Source organism: Rhinoraja longicauda, chromosome 28 (assembly GCF_053455715.1).
Source record: "Rhinoraja longicauda isolate Sanriku21f chromosome 28, sRhiLon1.1, whole genome shotgun sequence".
Lineage (NCBI taxonomy): Eukaryota > Metazoa > Chordata > Chondrichthyes > Rajiformes > Arhynchobatidae > Rhinoraja > Rhinoraja longicauda.
Genome location: NC_135980.1, coordinates 10,182,221 through 10,206,832, shown reverse-complemented (window position 1 = coordinate 10,206,832; position 24,612 = coordinate 10,182,221). Strand labels below are relative to the sequence as shown.

Here is a 24,612-nt window from a genome sequence, read left to right as displayed (position 1 = left end):
AACGTCACCCATTCCTTCTCTCCTGAGATGCTGCCTGACCCGCTGAGTTACTCCAGCATTTTGTGTCTACCTTCGATAGTCTTAGTTTAGTTTAGTTTAGTTTAGTTAAGTTTAGTTTAGTTTAGAAAGACAGCATGGACACAGGCCCTTTGGCCCAGTGAGCCCACACTGGCCATCAATCACCCATTTACACTAGTTCTATGTTTTCTTATTTCTTCATCCACTCCCGAAAGATTAGGGGCAATTTTACAGAGGGCCAATTAGCCTACAAACCCATCGGTCTTGGGCATGTGGGAGGAAACGCACACCATCATAAGGGGAAAATGCATGCTTCATAAGGAGAGCAGCTGAGGTCAGGATTGATCTATGGCAGTCTGAGGCAGCAGCTCCACCTGCTGTGGCCATGTACTGCCCTAACTCAAGTACGACCAATGATAAACAAGTTCAACACTAAAACCCTTGCAAGTGTTAGCTGCTATGCTTGGTTCCTTGCATGGCTAGTTCTGATAGGGGATGCCCTGTCCAGAGCATTTTCACTCTTCACAAGATTTCACCCTTAGTGCAGATCAGTTCTGTGCAACTGGGTGGGGTCATTTCTTTCCTTTGCACACCTACAAGCCTCAAAAAGTAAATCAGCCTTGATAGCACATGATGACCAAGGTGTCTTCCTCAGTTCGTCCCATCTGTTTACTTTTGGCCTATATCCCTCTCAATCTCTCCTATCCTTATACCTGTCCAAATGGCTTAGATGCTGTTATTGTACCTGCCTCAACTATTTCCTCAGGCAGCTTGTTTCGTATACCCACATATAGCCTATGTGGACGTCAGCAAGGTCTTTGAAGATGTCCGCATAGCAGGCTGTTGTGGAAGGATGGACAGCATGGGATCCAGGGGGTGCTAACTAACTGGATACAGAATTGGTTTTGTGGTAGGAAGCAGAGGGTGGTGGTGGAAGGTTCTTTTTCAGATTGGAGGCTTGTGACTAGTGGTGTGCCTAATGCTGGGCACACTGATTGTCATCGATTGTCAACAATTTGGCTGAGAATTTACAAGGCCTGATTAGTAAGTTTGCAGCTAAGCTGGGAAGAGTACAAGAGAGGATGTACAGGAATTTTGCCAGGATTTGAGGACCTGAGATGCAGGGAGAGATTGGGCAGGTAGGACTGATCTTATAGAGGCTTATAAAGTTATGAAGGGAATAGTTAGGGTGAATGCACAGAATCATTCTCCCAGAGTAGGGGAATCAAGAACTAGAAGGCAGAAATTTATGGTGAGATGAGAAAGATTTAATAAGAGCCCGAGGGGCATGTTTTTCACAGGTGGTGGTGGATATGTGGAATGAGCTGCCAGAAGTAGTACTTGAAGCAGGTACTAAAACAGCACAGTGGCACAGTAGTAGAATCGTTGCCTTATAGCGCCAGAGATCCAGGTACAATCCTGACTACGGGTGCTGTCTGTATGGAGTTTGCACATTCTCTCTGTGGCCACGTGGGTGCTCCAGTTTCCTCCCACATTCAAAGATGTGTAGGTTTGTAGGTTAATTGGCTTCTGTATATTATCCCTAGTATGTAGGAAAGAACTAGTGTATGGGTGATTGCTGGTCGGTGTGGACTCAGTGGGCTAAAGGGCCTGTTTCCACGTTGTATCTCTAAACTAAACTAAAACATTTACAAGATTTGTATTTATTTTTATTTTCTAACAGTGTACTTCAAATTTAATTCATCTTGCAATCAAATACAATGCATTGCCATCAGTTACAGGGAAGGAAGGGACCACAGTATTAACTTTCTTGAGTGTTAACATTTACATACCAATATCTTTGATCTCAAAAATCATTTTTGAGATTTTCCACAGTTCTTACTTATTCCTTCTTTTTGGATCGTTTATGCTTGTGTTTTTTGTGTTTCTTTTTATGTGATTTTTGTGTCTTTTTTGAATGCTTGTGTCTTTGGATATCTACACGGACTTGGTCACTGTTTGTATCTGATGTATCTGAAGAAGATTTGGAGGAAGTTTTCTTTTCCTTGCTCTTCTTCTGTTCCTTTTCTCTTACCTTCTTTTTTTTCTTTGGAGGTTGGCATTCAGACTGGCTGGAACAGTTTGCTAATTCCACTTCATCATCGGGAATCAGGCTATATTTGACACCTCCAGGCTGCATGAAGCAGTCTTTCGCAAAATGTCCTTTACATCCACACTTTTTGCAAAGTGTGTTTAGTACAGCTTCAAGTGTTATTTTCTGTGTTGTGAAGTCCTTGAACATGCGTTTTCTCCTCTCATCCTGATCAAGAGCTACATTATTTGGATCGATGTCTGCCCCAGATCCTTGATTAACACACTTCATTGAAAGAGAGATCTTGACTTTGCCATCCTTTACCTCTTTCCCAATTATTTTAACATATTTGAACAGTACGTGGAGAGGAAACGCTTAGGGGAATATTGAACAAATACGGGTGAATTGGGACTAGCTTAAATTGGCTTCTTGTTCGGCAAGGACGAGTTGGACTGAAGTGATTGTTTTTAAGCTGTACAAATCTGTGACTCTATCTATTATCATTGCTGACCTACATTCAGCTAACAAGAAACGTCTTCACATCAAATCCAGTGGTGTCAGTTTTCTCATTCTCCCAAGACTGATTTAAGGCCATTAAGAAGGGGCTCGACCTGAAACGTCACCCATTCCTTCTCTCCAGAGATGCTGCCTGTCCCGCTGAGTTACTCCAGCATTTTGTGTCTATTTTAGGATTAGCGAGACTCTCTTTCAACGGGCATCCAGGAATAAATCTACAGACAGCCCACAGGGCCCAACCCAGTGCTGTCTGTTTAGAAGGCAGCCATTTCCACTGCCGGCCCACGCTGTAGTCAGTGTGCAAATGTAGTCATTGTTGATATCCAAATTGAATTCAGAGAACTCTGAAAGTGTATATTGAAAGTAAATGGAAAAACAGAAACTTACAATTATTAAAGGAAAGGATTGCATAAAAATAGGAATATGTACCTCGGCATACTTTCCAGCGAGTACTTTGCTTGAGAATCGAGCTTGCGTTACAAATAAGGAATGGTTTCGCTTTATATAATTAATGCTTCAAAGTTTCAGAATTTTAATTGCAGCATCCATTCTGTTTTTTCTTCAGCAAAGTTTAACAAAAACATGAATGAAACCATAAATATTTTAATACTCTCCTGCTGTTGCAATGTGTAGCAGTCTGTGGCCTACTTTCAGCAGCGTGAGTTTTACACTCACAACATCTGACAAGGTTTGAGCGAGCGGGACGGTAACGTGTGCCGGAAGGTTCCGTGCGTTTTGATGCCTTTGCTCATTTCATTCCTGCCCACAAAAATGGATGAAGCTCCTGCTCATTATTTTGGCAAGTAAACCTGCGGGCTTCTTGTGACAGCACTGCAGGGTATACTGATTCACGAGGGTAGCATGAGAGCATTAAGTCATTCAGGTACAAGGAACTGCAGGTACCAAAGGACTCTTCCAAGGATCCCAACCTGAAACCAACACCCGTCCACATCAGTCCTCAGAAGGGTCTCGACCCGAAAAGTCACCCATTCCCTCTCTCCTAGATGCTGCCTGACCTGCTGAGTTACTCCAGCACTCTGTGACACCTGTCCATTCTCTCCTTTGTGTTTTACATTGAACCATATCATGTGCAAAGGTTTATTCTGCTTTCAAAGTGGAGATACTCATCTCGACATAGAAACAAAAAACTGCAGATGCTGGTTTACCAAGGAAAGATACATAATGCTGGAGTAACTCAGCGGGTCAAGCAGCATCCCTGCAGAACATGGCTAGGTGATGTTTCGGTTCGGGGCCCTTCTTCAGACTGGAGAACATGGCTAGGTGATGTTTCGGTTCGGGGCCCTTCTTCCGAGCGGAGAACATGGATAGGTGACATTTCGGGTCAGGACCCTTCTTCAGACTGGAGAATGGACCCGACCCAAAAAGTCACCTATCCATGTCCTCCACGGATGCTGCCTGACCCACTGAGTTACTCCAGCATTTTGTGTCTATACTCATCTTTAAATTCTCCAAACTACTGTGAACAGACAAGGTACAAAGTGAGTTATTCTATCTTAACAACCCGGCAGGCACAGTGGCGTAATGGTTGAGTTGCTGCCTTACAGCGCTGGAGACCCGAGTTCGATCCTGACTACGGGTGCTTAAGTTTGTACGTTCTCCCCGTGACCCGCGCGGGTTTTCGCCAGGATCGCCAGTTTCCTCCCACACTCCAAAGACGTACAGGTTTGTAGGTTATTTCGCTTGGTACAATTGTAAATCATCCCTAGTGTGTGTAGGATACGGTTAGTGTGCGGGGATCGCTGGTCGGCGCGGACTCAGTGGCCCAAAGGGCCTGTTCCTGCGCTGTATCTCCAAACTAAACTAAACTAAACCCATGAAACTAGCTCTCAGTATGGCTGCTGGCTTGTCCACACGTTTGAAAGGCATTGCGGGAAGAAACTGCCTTTTTTTCTGAAACTGCTCCATGGCTGAATCATGTTGAGATCTGTGCAATGCACCTCAAACATATAGGTCCCGCATGCAATCCCTTACTGCAGTTTGTAAAGGTGGTTGCAAAAGATTATTTGCAATAACTACCCTATGGACACATTTATATACAAATAACGAGTACAAGCATGGGATGCATGCACACTGAATAACGCTTCTGAAATTTGGCGCATTGATTCTCAGAAGCAGAGTTCATCACCCCTTTGTTACCAGATCGTTTGCTTAGCCTATTCAACAGAGGACAAATAGTTTTTGTTTAGATGTTAGCAGGAACCACTGAATCATGCCATACTTCACTTTTATCGGGTGTGTATCTGATCTCATCCCAGGCAGATTCCGAGTTGTACTAAGCCTCCCTTCCCCCTCTGAGCTGGAACTGAGTCACATTGTGCCATTTACAACGGTTGGGAGCAGGGACCAGAGAGAGGTTGATCCTTGCCTTCTGTCTGGGTGCAGTCTGTGATATTGGAGAACGTGTGGAATGAATGAGATCAAAAATTTTGAATTGTAAATAGAACGTAGAACAGTATTGCACGGGAACAAGCCATGATGTCTGTGCTGAACATGGTGCCAAAATAAACTAATCGCATCTGCCTGCACATGATCCAGCCGATTATATTTAGATGGTAGAAATGTAAATGAAAAAGAAAGTGCATTTTGAAAGGCTGTGGTTTGCAGGATGAAGGAAAGGCAGAGGATTTGAGGTCTGAGGCAGAAAAGAACAATATTGGCTTCACAGTGGGCGTGAGGAACGGTGGCAGAGGGAGTTAAAATGTCAAATGCAGCTTCAATCTAATGCCCATGAATCTACCGTTGTTTTTCTGGAGTGAACAGTGTGTGCAACTCTTAAAGGTCTTGGCAGTTCAAAATAACACCTAATCCAGCACAGGGCAGCTGGGATCCTGATTTAAATGGTCATTCTGTCCACGCCCATCCTCAACCGGGCCATTTACTGTAGAGTCAGAAAATCCAACCGTTAATTAGAGACGGAGCCAGGTCACGCAGGTTCAGAAGTTCATGGGGGATAGGAGCAGAATTAGGCCATTCGGCCCATCAAGTCTACTCCGCCATTCAATCATGGCTGATCTATCCTTCTCTCTCAACCCCATTCTCCTGCCTTCTCCCCATAACACCTGACACCTGTACTAATCAGGAATCTATCAATCTCTGCCTTAAAAATATCCATTGATTTGCCCCCCACAGCCTTCTGTGGCAATGAAGTCCATAGATTCACCACCCACTGACTAAAGCTGCTTTCTGCAGCATTGCTTGGAGATTGGGTTTGTGACCAGTGGTTGCTTAGGTTAGTTTTCCATCAATCTCCTCGGCCATCGCCTGCCGACACACCTTCTCCAATCTTGCAAGTGACTCTGAATCCTGGGAGACCAAGCCAAGGGCAGATAGTGTCATGTCCATGCTGAACATCCATTTTATTTTTCCATAACCATCTTCCCAATGAGTTGGTCTTGCTCCTCTGGCTTGGCCAGCCAGTAGTTGGCTAGCCAGCCAATCTAGTTGTCATAGAAAATGGAAATAAAATTAAGGGGGAAAATAGAACTTGACCTTTGCATTTTTGACCTTTGCCACAAAAATGAACTTGACCTTTGCATTTTTTTGATAATTGATTGTTTGAAAGATACAGCATGGAAATAATGAGACAACGCCCAAGAAATGGCAGGTTGTTCCGTTCATTGGCCACTGTAAATTGACCCAAGTATGTAGCCGAACGGTGGAATTTGGTGGGGGTTGGGAGTTGGTGGAAATGTGGGGAGAATAAAATGGGACATTAGTGCAGGATTAGTGTAAATGGGAAGCTGTTGGTTTGCACAAAGAGTCCATTTCCACGCTGCATCTCTTTATGACTCCATGGATTACATTTCCACCTGTACCCATTCAGATTTTCTATGGGGTGGCAATGAATGACCCAGCCTTCTCCCGGAACTGAGCTCACAGTCTAGCCAGATCTTACAGAAACATATAAAATTCTAAAAGGACTGGACAAGCTAGATGCAGGAAAAATGTTCCCAGTGTTGGGGGAGTCCAGAACCAGGGGCCACAGTCTTAGAATAAAGGGGAGGTCATTTAAAACTGAGGTGAGAAGGAACTTTTTCACCCAGAGAGTTGTGAATTTGTGGAATTCTCTGCCACAGAGGGCAGTGGAGGCCAAATCCCTGGATGGATTTAAGAGAGAGTTAGATAGAGCTCTAGGGGCTAGTGGAATCAAGGGATATGGGGAGAAGGCTGGCACGGGTTACTGATTGTGGATGATCAGCCACGATCACAATGAATGGCGGTGCTGGCTCGAAGGGCCGAATGGCCTCCTCCAACACCTATTTTCTATGTTTCTATGTTTCTATGAACAATGACTGAGGCTGATGTGAGCCTTTTGCTGAAGTTCGGTGCAAAATCTCCTTCCCTTTGGTAATGTTCTATTTCACTTCTCAAAGACTCTACATTTTACGGCACTTATTAGGTGGAGTAAAGTAATTCATGTTAAAAGAAGTACCGCTGATGCGGCAAAATGTTTCAAGGTTCTCCACATAGAGCTGTTCTCCACAAGGAACCAAACTGGATTTAACAATGAGACATGTGAGAGGGAGATAACCCCCAAGACGTTGGTCTAACGATAGGTTTAATGGAATGACTAAAATAGAGAGCCAAAGGCAGAGGGATTTGGAAATAGAATTCCAAATCTTAAGACCTCGACGGCTGGCAGCCTCTCTGCTAAAATTAGAACTATTCTATTTGGAGGCAATGAAAAGGCCAGAATTGAGGGAACCTAGATATCTCAGAGGGTTAAACATCTGAAGGAGATTACAAACATAGGGGGGGGGGCATAAAACCATGGAGGATTTGAACACAAATGTGATGATTTAAGTATCTAGAAATTCCCTAATCAGATTTTGGATTACTTAGAGGTTCAGGATGTGCTCAAAACTTCCTTTGAAAAAATCCAACATTCTCACTGAAACTCAGGAATCCCAAACCCACAACTGCTCAAAGTGACAAAGGAGCAAAGGGGTAGGCACTGAGAAAATGCCACCCACACTCGCACGCACGCATAGTGTAAACGGAACATTCTTTGGAATGTGGGAGAAAACCAGAGTACCTGGAGAAAGCATATGTGGTGACAGGGAGAACATACAAACTCCATTCAGACAGCACCCATAGTCAACATCGAACTTGGGTCTCTGGCGCTGTAAGGCAGCAACTCTATTGCTGCGCCACTGTGCCGCCCACGAGAAACTCCAGATGCTGAAATCTTAAGCAAAACACAAAGTGCTGGAGTAACTCAGCGGGTCAGATTTCTTCCAGTCTGAAGAAGTCTCCCGACCCAAAATGTCGCCTATCCATTTGCTCCAAAGGGGCTGCCTGACCCATTGAGTCACTCCAGCACTTTGTGTTTTGCTAAATTTGGAATTGGTGTTGAACGCAGAGCTAAGTTTGAATTAGTGCATCTCCAACTTCCAAACTAGGAGTTAATTTTCCGACAAGGTCCGGAGAATTAACTGTTCGATTATTATCAAACTGGTTGCACTTTTGCTACTGAAATGCACTGCAATGCTTGGGCAATTCATTTACCCCACAAATCTATTCAGTTAATAACCACTGGGTTGGAGAGATGGGGAAAGATTTGTGCTGTGATATTCTCAATGCACTCCATACGTGAATACAATGTTCATCACAATCAATGTAAGTCTTGCCTCTGCGTATTACTTAGTACTTCACAGACCACGAGAAGCATACTTTATACAAAATGTTGAATAATATATATGGACTTGTGCTTTGTCAAGGAAAGAAGAATTCCAATCTTATTGTCATGCCGTAAAAATACTTGAAAATTCATTAACACTATCAGTTAAACTCTTTGGTTAAATTAGACTTCAAATGGTAATATCTGCTGTTTTCCTGCAATATATTCTGTTTTTCATCATATTTATAAAAGAACCATTGCAATAAATTTCTGTTAAATATTATCTGCAGTGCAGATACCAAGGGAGCATCGATGCCATTAACAAAAATCTGTAAGAGTTATAAACTTTTAACTGAAATAGAAAGAATATTTGGCAGAATCCGTCACCAGAATTTTGCAATCCTGCCCAGGTTTTCTTTTCTGCACTGCCCTTGCACATTGCTTAATGTCTGACCAAAAGAGTACATTTTAATTTTCTCAAGTGCATATGATTATTCACTGATATTTAACCAACAATAAAAAAAAATTAAGCTCCTTTTCACGTTGAATAAGTTAAAGATAATTTAATGCCCTTGAGATTCAAAACGTAGTGAGGGTGAATTCAAATTTGTGCAAAGAGGCAGCCAATTGTAATTAGTTAGGAGCATCCCAATGCCCCAACTTTTTACACACAAATTCAAAATGATCCTCAAGATGATATAATCGTTACAAATAAATACTAATTCAAGCAGTACATCAGATTGCTCTCTGTAGTAATTTTAGACATTGGTATCTAGAAATACATTCAGTTGAGAATTTGATGGGTCTGAGCACAAACATCACACTTATCTGTTCAGTTTAATAACTATGTATACTTACATGTACACACCATTTGCACATGATATAAAGATGCTTAAACACACAGCCACATGAACACACCATGTGTGGACACACATACATAGGGACTCACACATGTGGGGTTGCACACACATGCGGACACACACACATGAATGCCGACATACCTGTGAACACATTCATCAACACACAGATACTCACAAGGATACACACACGGACATGTGCACACACACCCTCAAGCACATATCACGTGGTTACACACATGCGTGGACACAAGCGGATGGACACACACAGGTGAACACATGCATGTGAACACACACATGTGAACACACACATGTGAACACATGGCCACAGGCAAACACATGCGGTGCACGCGCTGGGAGACACACACGCGTGCAGACAAATACGCACACACACACATAACTGGGCACATACACGTGGACACACAAATGGAGAAACACATGTGGACACACACATGGACATACACCCACAGGCAAACACATGCTGACATGCATGCCAGGAGACACATACATGCAAACGGACACAAACATGCGGACACAGTCTCACTTGTACATGATAGTTATTGGTACAATAAGTAATCTTAACTCAAGTCAGAAAAAAGCAAAACGGTAACGTTTTCATTCATTGAATTATAACTGAGTGAACAGTACCTGGCAACTGATGAAGGCGGACTGGAGGGGGGCTGTGTGAATGAGGTTGGAGGGGGGCAAAAGGTGATGTCATCGGTGTGGGCGATGTACTGTATGATGTCGGTCTGGTGAGGGTCCTGGTCTTCCTGCTCCATGCTCTCACTGGCTGCTCGCTGCCGATGGAACTGGTGTCTCTTTGGGGAGCCTAACAAACACAACATTTTCCATTAGCAAGAAACAAATGGATCCGCAAAAGATCTTTGGGTGGACTTGGGTAGCTTGGTGAACGACGTAAACGGGAATTTCTGAGGAATACCAGAGAGGATTATTAAAAATAATTCAGGGAAGGAATTCTCTTTGGTTGATGATGAAAAAATGTGTGTGTGATCATTGCCCACTGGTTCTTCTCACTTCCTGTATATTCATAGGTTCCTGAGTTCTAGGAGCAGAATTAGGCCATTTGGCCCATCGAGTCTACTCCTTCATTCAATCATGGCTGACTTATCTTTCCCTCTCAACCCCATTCTCCTACCTTCACCCCAATCTCCCCCTTAAAAACATCCATTAACTTGACCTCCACAGCCGTCTGTGGCAATGTGTTCCACAGTTTCGGATCCGAAGGGAAGTAAATGAGTGGACTGCAGTACTATCGGTCAGTGATTTTCTTTATCTGCGTAGCATTAGTCATTTAAGAGGAGTTTCTTCAAGTTATTTTCAACATTTTCCCTTGTACCAGCACAGATGAATAATCCTTCAAGAAAGACACAAAACCGCTGGAGTAACTCAGCAGGTCAGGCAGCATGTCTGAAGAAAAGGAATAGGTAACGTTTTGGGTCGGAACCCTTCCTAAGAATGAAAGATATAATTGGGGGTGGAGGGGGAGGGGGGTCGGGGGCTAGAAGCTGGAGGTAAGAAAAGGCCACTACTAATCAGGGCCGGCAACAGATGACCTCAGGAAGGGTGTAGTCCACAATGGCCCATTGTTGGGTGGGGAAGATGTGCTAACGAGAGGGATACAACGATGCGAACAGTGGAACTGGTAGGACGACTAGGGTAGGGGAGGGGAGGAAAGGGGAGGGGGGAATGCAAGAGTTATTTGAAATGAGAGAAATTAGCCTTTAATTTCTGGGCTGTAAGGGTTGTAATAATCCGTCATATCAATTGCTTCCTGAATATAGTATTGCTTATTGTCATTATGTATTTTTATATTCAGGGAGTTCTGGACCATTTTTATATAAATAAGGAGGCGTTAAGTGTCTCGGTACACGTAAGTGTGGATAAATCCCCAGGGCCGGATGAGATCCATGTCAGGATGTGATGAGGAAACATGGGAAGAGATTGTTGGGTCCCTGAAAGATTTTTGCATTTTCATTATCCACAGATAAGGCACTGGAAAGCTGGAGGGTGGTTAGAAAACACAAAGTGCTGGAGTAGCTCAGCATGCTCAGAAAGCATCTGAGGAGAACATGGATGGGTGACATTTCAGGTCGGGACCCTTCTTCAGACTCAAGAAGGATAGTTAATGTTGATCCTTTACTGAAGAAGGATGCAGGTTTAAGGCCGGTAGCTGCAGGCCAGTTATCCCTACTTATATCAGTGCTATGGAAATTATTGAAGAAAATCCTAAGGACCAGGATTTATGTTCATTTGGAAAGGCGTGGACCTAAAACAAACAGTCAGCATGGATTTGTGAGAGGGAAATCCTGTCTCATTAATTTGATTGAGTTTTTTTGAGAAGGAGACTGTCGAAGGCAAGGTGATCAATCTGGTCTACATAATCTTTAATAAGACATTTCACAAGGTCCCACTTGGTGGGCTGGTCCAGAAGATGAAAGCAATTGGGATCAAAACAGACCTCCAAAGAGTGAATGCGGAGAGTCTCTCCACTGGTGGGAGAGTCTGGGATCAGAGGGCATGGCCTCAGAATAAACGGACTGGAGATGAGGAAGAATATCTCTCGTCCTGCGGCATTCATTGCCCCAGCCGGCTGTGAAAAACAAGTCTTTGGGCATTTCTAAGACGGAGATTTGACTGATTCTGGATTAGTAAGGGGTGTCAAGGGGAGAAGGCATGAGGATGGGGTTGAGAGGGAATGATAGATCAGCCATGATTGAATGAACAAGTAGACTCGATGGGACGAATGGCCTATCTCTGCTCCTATGACTTCTGAACTTATGATCCCAAGTGAGCTGGCTAATTGGATCCAAAATTTGCGAGGTGTGAGGAGGCAGAGGGTGACTGGTCAAATGTTTGTCTGATTCAAAGTCCGGGAGTTGTGGCGTAATATGGGGACTGATGTTGGGATCTTAGCTGTTTTTGACACATAAATCACTTGGGTGTTAATGTAAGAGATATTATTGGTAGGTTTGCGAATAGTATAGAAATAGGTGGTGTTGTGGACAGTGAGGAAGGTTGTCTAAGGCTACAGCAGAGTATACAGCAGTTGGAAGGTTGTGTGGAGTGGTGGCAGCTGGAATTTAATTTTTGACTAATGCGTGATGATTTGTTTTTGGTAGTCAAATAGGTATAGGACATATACAGTACATGGTGGGGCACCAAGGAATGTTGATGAACAGAGAGACTTGGCGTTCAAGTATGTCCCTAATAGTGGCAACACACGTGCTTAAAGTGGTGAAGAAGGCAAGTGGCATGCTTGACTTAATAAGTCGAGGAACTGAATCTGAGTTGAGACAATATGTTGCAACTTTACAATACACTGGTTTGGCTGTACAGTTCTGGTCTCCACTTTGTAGGAAGGATGTGATCGCATTGGAGAGAGTGTTGAGGAGGTTCACCAACATGTTGCCTTTATTGGAGAGCTTAAGTTATGGGCAGAGATGGAATCAGCTGGGCTTGATTTACTGGAGCGTTGGGGACTGTGGGATGATCAGACAGATGTACAATTATAGGTTGTACAGCCAAATGCAAATCTTTTTTTGAAGAAGTGAACGAGAGGATTGATGAGGGAAGAGTAGTAGACGAGACTTTTGATGAGGTCCCGCATGGTAGACTGGTCTGGAAGTTAAATCGCACGGGATCCAGGATGAGCTGGCCAAATGGATGTAAACTTAGCTTGGTGGAGGGAATCAGAGAGTGGTAGTGAATGAACTGTAGAAACAAGGATCTGCAGATGCTAGTTAATACGCAAACGGGCGCTAATTGCTGGAGTAACTCAGCAGGTCAGACAGCATCTCTGGAGAACATGGATTGGTGATGTTTCCGGTTGAGAGCCTCTTCAGTCTAGTGGAGGGTTGTTTCCAGGTTGTAAATCCTGTCACCAGTGGTGTGTTGCAGAGATTGGTGCTGGGCCCCCTATTGCTGTCATATATATTAACGATTTAGATGAGAATGTAGGTGGTTTGATTAGCAAGTTTGCCAATGACACCAACATTGGTGGTGTGGTGAACAGTGAAGAAGGTTGTCTAAGGTTACAAAGGATCTAGATTGATTAGAAAATGGAGAAAGGAATAGCTGGGGAATTTAACTCTGCCAAGTGTGAATTGATGCATTTTAGGAAGTTAAACCAGGGCAGGACAGGGCCCTGGGGAGTGTTGTAGAACAGAGAGATCTAGGGATAGAAGTACATAGTTCCCTGAAAGAGGCAACACAGGTAGACAAGGTGGTGAAGAAGTCTTTATTGGATAGGACGCTGAGTATGACAGTTGGAATATCATATTGTACAAGATATTGGTGAGACCACACCTGGAATATTGTGTCCATTTCAGGTTGTCATACTACAGGAAGGATGCGATCAAGAGAGAGAGGATGCAGAAAGGTCTCACGAAGATATTGCCTCGACTGGAGGACTTGAAATCAGCCATGATCACATTGAATGGCGGTGCTGGCTCGAAGGGCTGAATGGCCTACTCCTGCACCTATTGTCTATTGAAATATAAGGATATACATTGATAGACTGGGATTGTTTTCTCTGAAGCAAAGGAAGCTGAGGAGTGACCTTCTTGGGGTTTATAAAATTATGAGAGGTGCAGATTAGATGGATGATCACAGTATTTTACCTCGGGCGGTGGAGTCTAAATCTAGAGGATGTAGGTTTAAGGTGAGAGGGAATAAATTTAAAGGGGACCTGAATGGCAGATATTTCACAAAAGGATGATGCATATATGGAACCAGAGGTGGTAGTTGAGGCAGGTACAATTATAACATTTAAATAACATTTGGACAGGTGTATGGACAGGAATGGTTTAGAGGGATATGTGTCCAATGCAACAGGTCATCTTCGTTGGCATGGACAAGTTGGGTTGAAGGGTCTGTTTCTGTGCCGTATAACTCTATCACAAGCTTTTTTCCCCATGAACACGAGGGCATAATTTTAGGTGAGAATTAGAGGACTTAAATAGAAACCTCAGGGGAAAAACTTTCCGCAGGGAGTGGTTGATTTCTTGAACTCACTGCCGAGTAGAAGGATATAATTCAGTAAGACAAGAATAAGAAGAATTTATAAGTTTATATGGAAAATCACTTATTTGCGCAATAGAGCATGCCAATCAAACTAAGAAATGGCAATGGCGTTTTATATTTAGGATGTGCTTTTATTTGGGTCTTTAAGTAAATGAGCTAATCTTCAGTCAGGCTAGAATATTACATTCATGTGTTTCTGCAATCCTTCAATGTTTCTAACTTTCCTTTCTCAGTGTATTTGGCCCTTGTGCGTTGTTGCAGACCTAGCTATTTGTTCTTGTACTTGTTTACATTTATTCATTTCTGTGGTTTATTTTCCAAACCGAACTATCAATTTTTTTTGAAGATACACACGAAAAACTGGAGTAACTCAGCGGGACGGGCAGCATCTCTGGAGAGGAGGAACGGGTTTTGTTTCGGGTCGAGACCCTTCTTCAGACTGAGAATCAGAGAGTTCAATTCTTTTCAAAGTCACAAAGAACTGCAGAAGAAGTCAGAATCTTGAGCAAAACTCAAAGTGCCGGAGGAATCAGCAGGTCAGGCAGCTGTGGAGGGGAATTAACAGATGGTATTTTGGGTTGGGAGCCATCTTCACATCGACTGTCCATTTCCCTCCACAGATGCTGCCTGACACCCAGTGTTCCTCCAGCACTTTGCTTTTTGCTATCAATTCTTTTCAGTGACTGGAAATTTATAATAGGCAAATGCACAAAACCATAGACATGTTCACCCTTGGCAGGTTGAAAGAAATCCCAGAATTATGATTTGCTTTAACATCCAAATAGGTTATACCGCATTAAAGAAAACACTTAGTTTTATTGAAACAAGGAATCCTTCGCAACATGAACCTTACACTGCAAAAACAAATGTTTCAAAATTTGACTGTCTATGTCAAACAAGAAGTCACAAGCCTGGGGGTAAAAATTGACAATGATCTTAATTTTAAATCTCACAACTTAAGTAAGGTAACAAAGTGTGCTTTCTATCAGCTCAGAAATATTGCTAAAGTTCAGCCTTTCTTAACTCAACATGATTGTAGAAAACTTATACATGCTTTCATATCAAGCAGACTTGATTACTGTAATGCCTTGTTTACCGGTCTGCCTTCAAAATCCACCAACAAGTTACAGCTCATTCAAAATGCCGCAGCCCGGCTTTTAACAAATACCAAGAAAAGGGAACATCTCACCCCAGTAATTTATACTGCCTTCATTGGCTGAAATCCAGGATAGACTATAAAGTCCTCCTTCGTATCTATAAAGCCCTAAATGGCTTAGGAGCAGCATATTTTACAGTCCCTCCTTCCCTATGCCCCTACTCGACCGCTCAGGTTTTCTGATGCCGGCCTGTTAACCTCTCAATGCCGCAGCAATAAGAAAATTGGTAAAGCAGCCTTTTTCAAATACGTCCCCAAGCTGTGGAATACCCTACCCAGGGCTATGAGAGACGCCCCCTAGCTGTGGAATACCCTACCCAGGGCTATGAGAGACGCCCCCTAGCTGTGGAATACCCTACCCAGGGCTATGAGAGACACCCCTAGCTGTGGAATACCCTACCCAGGGCTATGAGAGACGCCCCCTAGCTGTGGAATACCCTACCCAGGGCTATGAGAGACGCCCTCTAACTGTGGAATACCCTACCCAGGGCTATGAGAGACGCCCCCTAGCTGTGGAATACCCTACCCAGGGCTATGAGAGACGCCCCCTAGCTGTGGAATACCCTACCCAGGGCTATGAGAGACGCCCCCTAGCTGTGGAATACCCTACCCAGGGCTATGAGAGACGCCCTCTAACTGTGGAATACCCTACCCAGGGCTATGAGAGACGCCCCCTAGCTGTGGAATACCCTACCCAGGGCTATGAGAGACGCCCCCTAGCTGTGGAATACCCTACCCAGGGCTATGAGAGACGCCCCCTAGCTGTGGAATACCCTACCCAGGGCTATGAGAGACGCCCCCTAGCTGTGGAATACCCTACCCAGGGCTATGAGAGACGCCCCCTAGCTGTGGAATACCCTACCCAGGGCTATGAGAGACGCCCACTCGGTTGACATTTTTAAACAGCAGCTAAAAAATTATCTTTTCAATCAAGCTTTTAACTGACTTTACTTCTTCTGATGACTTTGTAAAAATCACTGTTATTCTCTAGTATTTCTCTCAGCCTACCCTTCAGCTTGTGTGCTCATACAGTACATGGGACTCTGTATTTCACCTGGGTTTTTTGTCCATTCACACTCTATTTTTTAATTTATATTTTTATATAAATCTGTGCTTTTTATGTTAATAATTGTCTATGTCCTTACTATTTTAAATTGTATTTTTGTTGAGACCTGTGTTTTTGTGAAAAGCACTTTGGGTTGCATTCAATTGTATGAAAAGTGCTGAACAAATAAACTTTCTCAGCAGGACATATAATCTAATCACTTGCACTAATTCTTCCCAAGGTGGATTTACATGATTAAATCTACCATTTCATTGTTTCCTCTTCTTTTTACATCAGCAAATATAAAAATAGTTTATTCCCCAAACTCTGTTATAATTCGAGAAAGCAGTCCGAACTACTATCTACCTCATTAAAGACCCTTGGACTATCTTTGATCGGACTTTACTGGGTTTATCTTGCACTAAACGTCACTCATCCGCAGTGTACAGTGTTCATGTATCTGTACACTGTGGATGGGCTCGATTGTAATCATGTACTGTCTTTCCGCTGACTGGTTAGCACGCAACAATAGGCTTTTCACTGTACCTCGGTACACGTGACAATAAACTAAACTCAAATCTCAATTCTGCTGCAAGAAACATGTGCTAGGAAAGAACACTGCAAATCGGCCCTGAATATGCCCTTCATATTTTGGTTATAACCCTTTGTTTTTCTGGACCTGCTCTCATTTATTCTTGTAGCCCAGACCATCACACAGAGTAGGCTCCTTATCATTGACTCCATCTACATTTCACGCTGCCTTGGAAAAGCAGCCAATGTAATCAAAGGCGTCCCACTCCGGCCATTCCTTCTTCTCTCCCCTCCCATCGGGCAGAAGATACAGAAGCTTGAAAGCGCTCACCACCAGTCTCATGACAGCTTCTTCCCCTCTGTTATCAGGCTTCTGAATCAGGTTCCACAAGCTAGGTTCCTGTACAATTAATCTCAACCCCATTGTAGACATTGGACGGTGCGCTACAAGCTGTGAACTATATTCTACTGGAAATAATAGGATATATACTATATTCTTTATATAATCTTTACATTATATTTGAGTATAAAGATATACTATAATATAGCATTATAGTATATATCACAGTTGTAATACAAAACTGTGTTATGGTATATAATATTATAATACTACATAATACTATTATGGTATATAAGATTATAGTATAGTATACTGTATATAACTCTATATTGTGTTTCTTTATACAGATATAAAGATCTTTCTTCTTTATCTTTCCCTTTGCTACAACTATTGTATTTGAGTTTGGCTTGATTGTATTTATGTATAGTATTGTCTGATATGAATGGCTAGCATGCAAAACAAATCTTTTCACTTTACCTCAGTACACATGACAATAAGAAGCAAGTTTATAAATTTGGCAAGGAATCGTTTTTTTTAACGAAAGCGCCAGGTTTATTTTGAGCAACCTCGATGGAAGTCGTCACTTCAAGGTTTGCGTAGATTTATCCTACAAAAGATTCACTTATGCTTAATGTAGAAATGAAATAATTGGCTGAATCACCATCCACAGCATGTGACTCCACAAAGGCTTGAGTGGAAGAGTGGTTCTGCGGCTCAGTTTCACACTGACTTCCTACAACAGCAGTTTTGGTGGAATTGGTAAGCTCTCCTGACAGATCACAGGCCAGAAAAATAAACAAATTCAAATAATCCTCTGCTGAATCTGCCAGGCGTGTTGTGTAAACCAGACCATCCTCGATCCATTTTGAGTAACAAATGCATGAAAAGCAAAGGGGTACTGGGAGGCACGGTGGCGCAGTGGTAGAGCTGCTTACTTACAGCGCTTGCAGCGGTGGAAACCCGGGTTTGATCCCGACTACGGGGGCTGTCTGTACGGAATCACTACGTTCTCCCCATGATCTGCGTGGGCTTTCTCTGAGATCTCCCACACTCTAAAGACGCACAGGTTTGTAGGTTAATTGGCTTGGTACATGTAAAAATTGTCCCAAGTGTGTGTAGGATAGTGTTAATGTGCGGGGATCGCTGGTCGGCGCGGACCCGGTGGGCTGAAGGGCCTGTTTCCGAGCTGTATCTCTAAACTAAATGAAACTAAACTGCATGAGGACAAACACGGGGCAGTGGGGAAAGAGTGGGGATTGACAGGAACTGATGTCAACTCAGTGGGCTGCATTGCCACCATTTCTTTCGTAAAACTGATTCAAATCTCCCGCACAGTTAGAAAGTTATTTGTGTGGAGGAGCAAATTTATGAAACCTGCCCAGTAATTGGAAACTGACTTTGAAGGGACTGATTTAAAGAATCTAAACAGTCGTTTGAGATACATATGGTCCTATTTCCCACAGAAAGAGGTCAACAACCGGGACCTGCAAGCTTGGGGTCATTGTTGAAATAACCAGATGGAGCATTGACTAACTATATTGTTCAGTTACGGAGTTGTGGGGAATCAGAAACTGATTATCGGACAGAATAGTGGAGGCAGAAACACTCACTTAAAAATTAAAGGGGCTCCCTGGGTTATGAATGACCTGGTTTACGAAAATCCCACTTTACGTTCAATCTCCCACTCACAAGAGCAGCACAATGATGCGGCAGCTGCCAGTGCTGCTGCCTCACGGCACCAGAGACTCGGGTTCCTGGGAACGCAACAGGTCAGGCAGAATCTGTGGAGTGAATGGACAGATGACTTTTCGGATCAGCACCCTTCTGAAGTTTGAAGAATGTCCCAACCCGAAACATCGTCTGTGTCTGGAATTAAAGTCTTAGGCAACCCTTAAGCGGGCACAGCTGTTTTCTCACTGCTTCGGAGACACGGGTTCGATCCTGACTTCGGGTGCTGTCTGTGTGGAGTTTGCACGTTTTCTCAGTGACCGCGTGGGTTTCCTCTGGGTACTCTGATTTTCTCCCACATCCCAAAGACGTGCGGGTTTGCAAGTTAATTGGCCTCTGAAAATTGCCCCTGTGTAGGGTGTGGATCACAAAGTGGGATCACGTAGAACTAGTGTGGATGGGTGATCAATGGTCAGCATGGACTCAAGTGGGCCGAAGGGCCTGTTTCCATGCTGTATCTCTAAACTAAACTCAGACACTGCTGTACATGACTTAGCAACTAGAAAGCTATAGGCTGAGGGTGGGGAGGAATATTAATACAAATAACTTTTAGAACCAGTATTGATATGATGGGCTGTTTGATGTCTGCCTGTATCATAACAGTTTATAATTTTACAAACTAGAAATCTATGTGTTGACAGTGGGGGTGTGGTTTTAATTAGCTTTTAGATCCAGTGTGTAGGAAGGAACTGCAGATGCTGGTTTGCACCGAAGATAGACACAAAATGCTGGAGTAACTCAGCGGGTCAGGCAGCATCTCTGGAGAAAAGGATTAGGTGACGTTTCGGGTCGAGACTTTTCTTCAGACTGAGAGTCAGGGAGAGAGAGACTGGAGATATGAAGAGGTGCAAAGAATAAATGAAAGGTATGTAAAAAAACAACTTTTAGATCGTATTGATATGATGGGCCAAATGGCGTTTGTCTATATCATAAGAGTTCATATTGTACAAACTAGAAAGCTGTGGGCTGAGAGTGGCAGAGTAGTATTAATGGATGGAGCTTTTAGATCCAGTATTGATATGATGGGCTGAATGGTGTCTGCCTGTATCATAATAGTTTATAGTTGTACTCAGGACCAAGTGAATTCCTTGCCAGCCCTCTGGTGGATGGAGAAGGGCCGACCAAAGTCATAAGGTAATAAGTGATAGGAGCAAAATGAGGCCATTCAGCTCATCAAGTCAATCTGCCATTCAATCATGGCTGACCTATCTTCCCCCTCCTAACCCCATTCTCCTGCCTTCTCGCCATAACCCCTGACAACCGTACTAATCAAGAATCTATCTCTGTCTTAAAAATATCCATTGACTATCCATTAGGTGGGGCAGCGGTAATGTTGCTGCCTTATAGCGCTTGCAGCGACAGAGACCCGGGTTCGATCCCGACTACGGACGCTGTCTGTCTGGAGTTTGTACGTTCTCCCCGTGACCTGCGTGGGTTTTATCCGAGATCTTCGGTTTCTTCCCACACTCCAAAGACGTACGTAGAGGTATGTAGGTAAATTGGCTTGGTAAATGTAAAAATTGTCCCTAGTGTGTGTAGGATAGTATTAATATGCGGGGATCGCAGGTCAGCACAGACCCGGTGGGTCGAATGGCCTGTTAACGCGCTGTATCGCTAAACTAAAACTAAACTTGGACCCACAGCCTTCTGTGGCAAAGGTCAATGTCAAAGTGCATTGCTTGCTGACTTTGTGATCATCTTACCTCTGGTGTCGAGGCTCAGTGCTCTCTGACTGGTTTCAAACTTCCATTTTTTGATCTTGAAGTAGGGGCTCGCCCCCTCCAGGCTGGCGTGCCGGCGCAGCTTGGTGAAGAACTGCAGGACACTGCCCTGACTGGGAGCCGCCGCTGGCTCAGTGCCGCCGCAGCCACTCCCACCGCCTCGAGCGTTCCCGGCCACACCTTCACCCTGCCGAGAGAAGAGCACAAGACACCTGTGAATCCACCCTGACAGCTTGCCCGCTGCTGAGCTCGGGCAACGAGGGAGAGAGAGGCCGCTCCACCCCACGAGCAATCTCAAAAGCAACTCAGTTTAGAATCGAGCCTGATGACATCTCAACCTCCTTCCTTCTATTTTTACATCTTTGTGAAGAAAATGATGGAACATGCTGGGTTGTTTTTGCTGACAGTCTTGTTCCTGCACAGTAAACCTTTGCAACGCTGGCTAAAAATATTGATGAATGTAAAAAAAGTATTCTTTAGGCACAGTCGTCACATGGAACGCTGCCATGTGGGAAAAAGTGAGTTACATTCATGGGAGATGGTACTGAAATGGCAAGGAGGTTTGGTTATCAGAGGCACTGCGGGGCTGAAATGGATGGTCCCTGAGAATGGAAGCTGGGATCACAACGCAAGATTGATTTATGCTTGTTGATTGCAATGCAGACACCATGAGCAAATCACACCAAATTAACCCTGGAGTCTGAAGAGGGGTCGCGGCCCGAAACGTCGCCTGTCCATTCCCTCCACAGATTCTGCCTGCCCCGCTGAGTTACTCCAGCACTGTGTGTTTTGCTGACGATTGTAGCATCTGCACTTCCTTGTGACTCCAAATTAGCCCATTGATCCCTGTCTCCAACCAGCATAAACTGCGTCGTTCAGAGGCTGCACGTGTCAGGAAGGAGCCCACTGCTGTCAGTAGGAAGCATGCACTCCCTGCAGGAGAAGCAGCCTGCGCTTCTTCATCAGGAGGCACTCAGTGTTTGGACCAGGCCCTGGTAGGCGAGGATAAAGAGAACCTGGATCGGGGAAAATAGATGGAACGGTGAAACGATGGGGATGCACCTCTGACGTCTCAAACACTGCACTGGACCAAGGGGGAAAGTTCCCCGGGCCACAGGGTCGAGAAAGGCCTTTGGATGCAAGTTCAACATGCGGTGGGAGACAATACAGGGCGACAAGACGCGAGGACTCAGCTGCAGCATCACAGGAAGCCCACAGTCCTGACACCAAAGGTTGAGGCCGGTGAACGCACCTACAAACGCTACGTCCCATCCATTGCGGCACTGATTCCACTCTGCTCAGAGTTTGTCAATAGACCGTCATCTACTTGCTTCGTATTGCCCTCAGCACTGCTCCAAACTCACACCCACAACTCACACACTGCACCAATTCACTCACTTCAGCCACATCCACCAGACTGCACAGGAATAGCATCTCTCTCTCTCTCTTTCTCTCTCTTGGTTGGGACATGGTGGTGCTAGGAAAAAAAACTGATGCAAAGTCATCAAACTGACCCATTAAGTGACGGCACAGCGGCAGATGCGCGGGTTCGATCCCAACCTTGGGTGCTGTTTGTGTGGAGTCTGCGCATTCTGCCTGTGGCCATGTGGGTTTCCTCCAGGTGTTCCGGTTTCCTCCCACATCTTAACGACGTGTGGGTTTGTAGGTTGATTGGCCTCTGTAAATTGCCCCCTAACGTGTAGGCAATAGACAATAGACAATAGGTGCAGGAGGAGGCCATTCGGCCCTTCGAGCCAGCACCGCCATTCAATGTGATCATGGCTGATCATTCTTAATCAGTACCCCGTTCCTGCCTTCTCCCCATACCCCCTGACTCCGCTATCCTTAAGAGCTCTATCTAGCTCTCCCTTGAATGCATTCAGAGAATTGGCCTCCACTGCCTTCTGAGGCAGAGAATTCCACAGATTCACAACTCTCTGACTGAAAAAGTTTTTCCTCATCTCAGTTCTAAATGGCCTACCCCTTATTCTTAAACTGTGGCCCCTTGTTCTGGACTCCCCCAACATTGGGAACATGTTTCCTGCCTCTAACGTGTCCAACCCCTTAATAATCTTAATAGTTTCAATAAGATCTCCTCTCATCCTTCTAAATTCCAGTGTATACAAGCCTAGTCGCTCCAGTCTTTCAACATATGATAGTCCCGCCATTCAGGGAATTAACCTAGTAAACCTACGCTGCACGCCCTCAATAGTCTAGGGAGTGGATGCAAACATGGGATTGCTTAGACCTAGTTTGAACGGGCGATCGATGGTCACTGTGGACTCGGTGGGCCATAAGGCTTATTTCCTTGCGGTATCTTTCAATCCATCACACACTCATCATTCACTCTGTGTCTCCCTCTTTAGATGCGACCTAACCAGCAGTTTCCCTTTTGTTTACAGATTTCCAGAGTCTGCGGTATTTTGATGTCCAAGTTAAGAGAGGGAGCAGGGTGTGTTTTGCCCTAACCCCATGGAAGGGAAGGGACACTGCTGGACATCAGTGGAGTGAGCACGGCCGATGCTAGGACCACTATGGGGAGTGGAGCAGAGAGGGGGAGGGGGGGTGGGGGGGTGGGGTGGAGGATGCCAATCCTTTAAGGCGATTGATCCTCCTTCTCACATCCAATCTCCTCCTCAAACCACCATCAAGGCTGAGCTGAGCGTCCATCTTGCTCGCTTCCCTCCCTCTCAACACATTTATCCAAGTGGCTTTCAATTACTCAAGAGGTCCACCTTGCACAGGGAGAGGAGGAATACCAAGGTTGAGAGTGTTGAGATCTAACAGGTGGTGGTGGGTACATGGAACGAGCTGCCAGAGGAGATAGTTATGGCAGCTACTATAGCAATATTTCATGTTCATAAGTTATTTGAGCAGAATGAGGCCATTCAGCCCATCAAGTCTACTCCGCCATTCAATCATGGCTGATCTATCTTTCCCCATAACCCCTGACACTAAAAAGATATTTCAGTGGGCACATGCACAGGAAGAGTTTAGAGGGATATGGCCAAACGTGGGCAAGTGGGACTAGTGTAGATGGGGCATCTTGGATGGCTGGGCAAGTTGGGCCAAAGGGCCTGTTTCCTTGCTGTGTGACTATGATTCTATTGATTGCCAGCTCTCATACTGAGACCACACATGCCCTGGAAGATAGCAGAGAGGAGGAAGCCCAGCTATGAGTTAGTTGCAGCTGATAATATGGGGCCAGAACACTAGAGATTACAGCTCAGCAGATCATACTGTTGACAACGGTTCACACACAGATAGAAATAAGGTTGAATTCTGGAAAAATGCTGGGTAGGTGTGCACAATGGAAAGGCACGGTGGGTTGGAAAGTCAGTGAGAACGCCTGTGTTGAATGTCAGGGAGTAGGCAGGGCCCCAGCAACTTTGTACAGAGCATAGAGGCAATCCTTCAAGCAAGAAGCTGTGACCAACTCTGACAAACCATTGACATGGGCAGTCTGGAGTCTCTGGTTGCAGTTTTGATCGCAGAACAGCAGCCACCTAATGCTCGGGATCTGAGTGCAAAGTCACCTCTATCTGCACAAGATCAACTTCTGCTGCATGCAGGTCATCTTGGTCGGCCAACACAATGCTCCCAGCCATCTGTCCAACAACTGATTACCAGGACCACTGAGATGTCGCCACCAATGCTGCCGGGATAATGCAGTGCATGGCCGAGACCATTCCCAAAGCCTCTCGAGGGTGTCCGCTGAGGACAATTCAATAGACAATAGACAATAGGTGCAGGAGTAGGCCATTCAGCCCTTCGAGCCAGCACCGCCATTCAATGCGATCATGGCTGATCACTCTCAATCAGTACCCCGTTCCTGCCTTCTCCCCATACCCCCTCACTCCGCTATCCTTAAGAGCTCTATCCAGCTCTCTCTTGAAAGCATCCAACGAACTGGCCTCCACTGCCTTCTGAGGCAGAGAATTCCACACCTTCACCACTCTCTGACTGAAAAAGTTCTTCCTC

The 24,612-nt window shown here is 44.6% G+C and overlaps 2 protein-coding genes across 7 annotated transcripts in view; both read right to left on the bottom strand.

Moving 5' to 3' along the window:
- The window catches only part of cbarpb (CACN subunit beta associated regulatory protein b), a 169,423-nt gene that overhangs the window by 6,591 nt on the left and 138,220 nt on the right, over positions 1-24,612 (bottom strand). For all 6 annotated transcript variants that reach the window (XM_078423656.1, XM_078423657.1, XM_078423654.1 and 3 more), the window contains 2 exons: positions 20,614-20,818; positions 9,713-9,896 (listed from right to left, as the gene is read on the bottom strand). In XM_078423656.1, the coding sequence (XP_078279782.1) occupies positions 9,713-9,896; positions 20,614-20,818 (389 nt within the window). The remainder of the gene's footprint in view (positions 1-9,712; positions 9,897-20,613; positions 20,819-24,612) is intronic.
- Positions 1,794-9,616, bottom strand: LOC144607424 (uncharacterized). Its single transcript, XM_078424283.1, has 3 exons — positions 9,609-9,616; positions 4,625-4,740; positions 1,794-2,424 (listed from the first exon to the last, which is right to left on the bottom strand). Exons 1-3 carry the CDS (start codon positions 9,614-9,616, stop codon positions 1,862-1,864), a joined length of 687 nt encoding a protein of 228 aa, XP_078280409.1. The 3' UTR covers positions 1,794-1,861.

Bases quoted from the DNA above. Each gene is read 5' to 3' on its own strand.
- LOC144607424 (XM_078424283.1), bottom strand. The intron at 2,425-4,624 runs GTATATAAATGT...TATTCCCCTAAG, and splicing joins CATGCTTGTACTCGTTATTT to CGTTTCCTCTCCACGTACTG.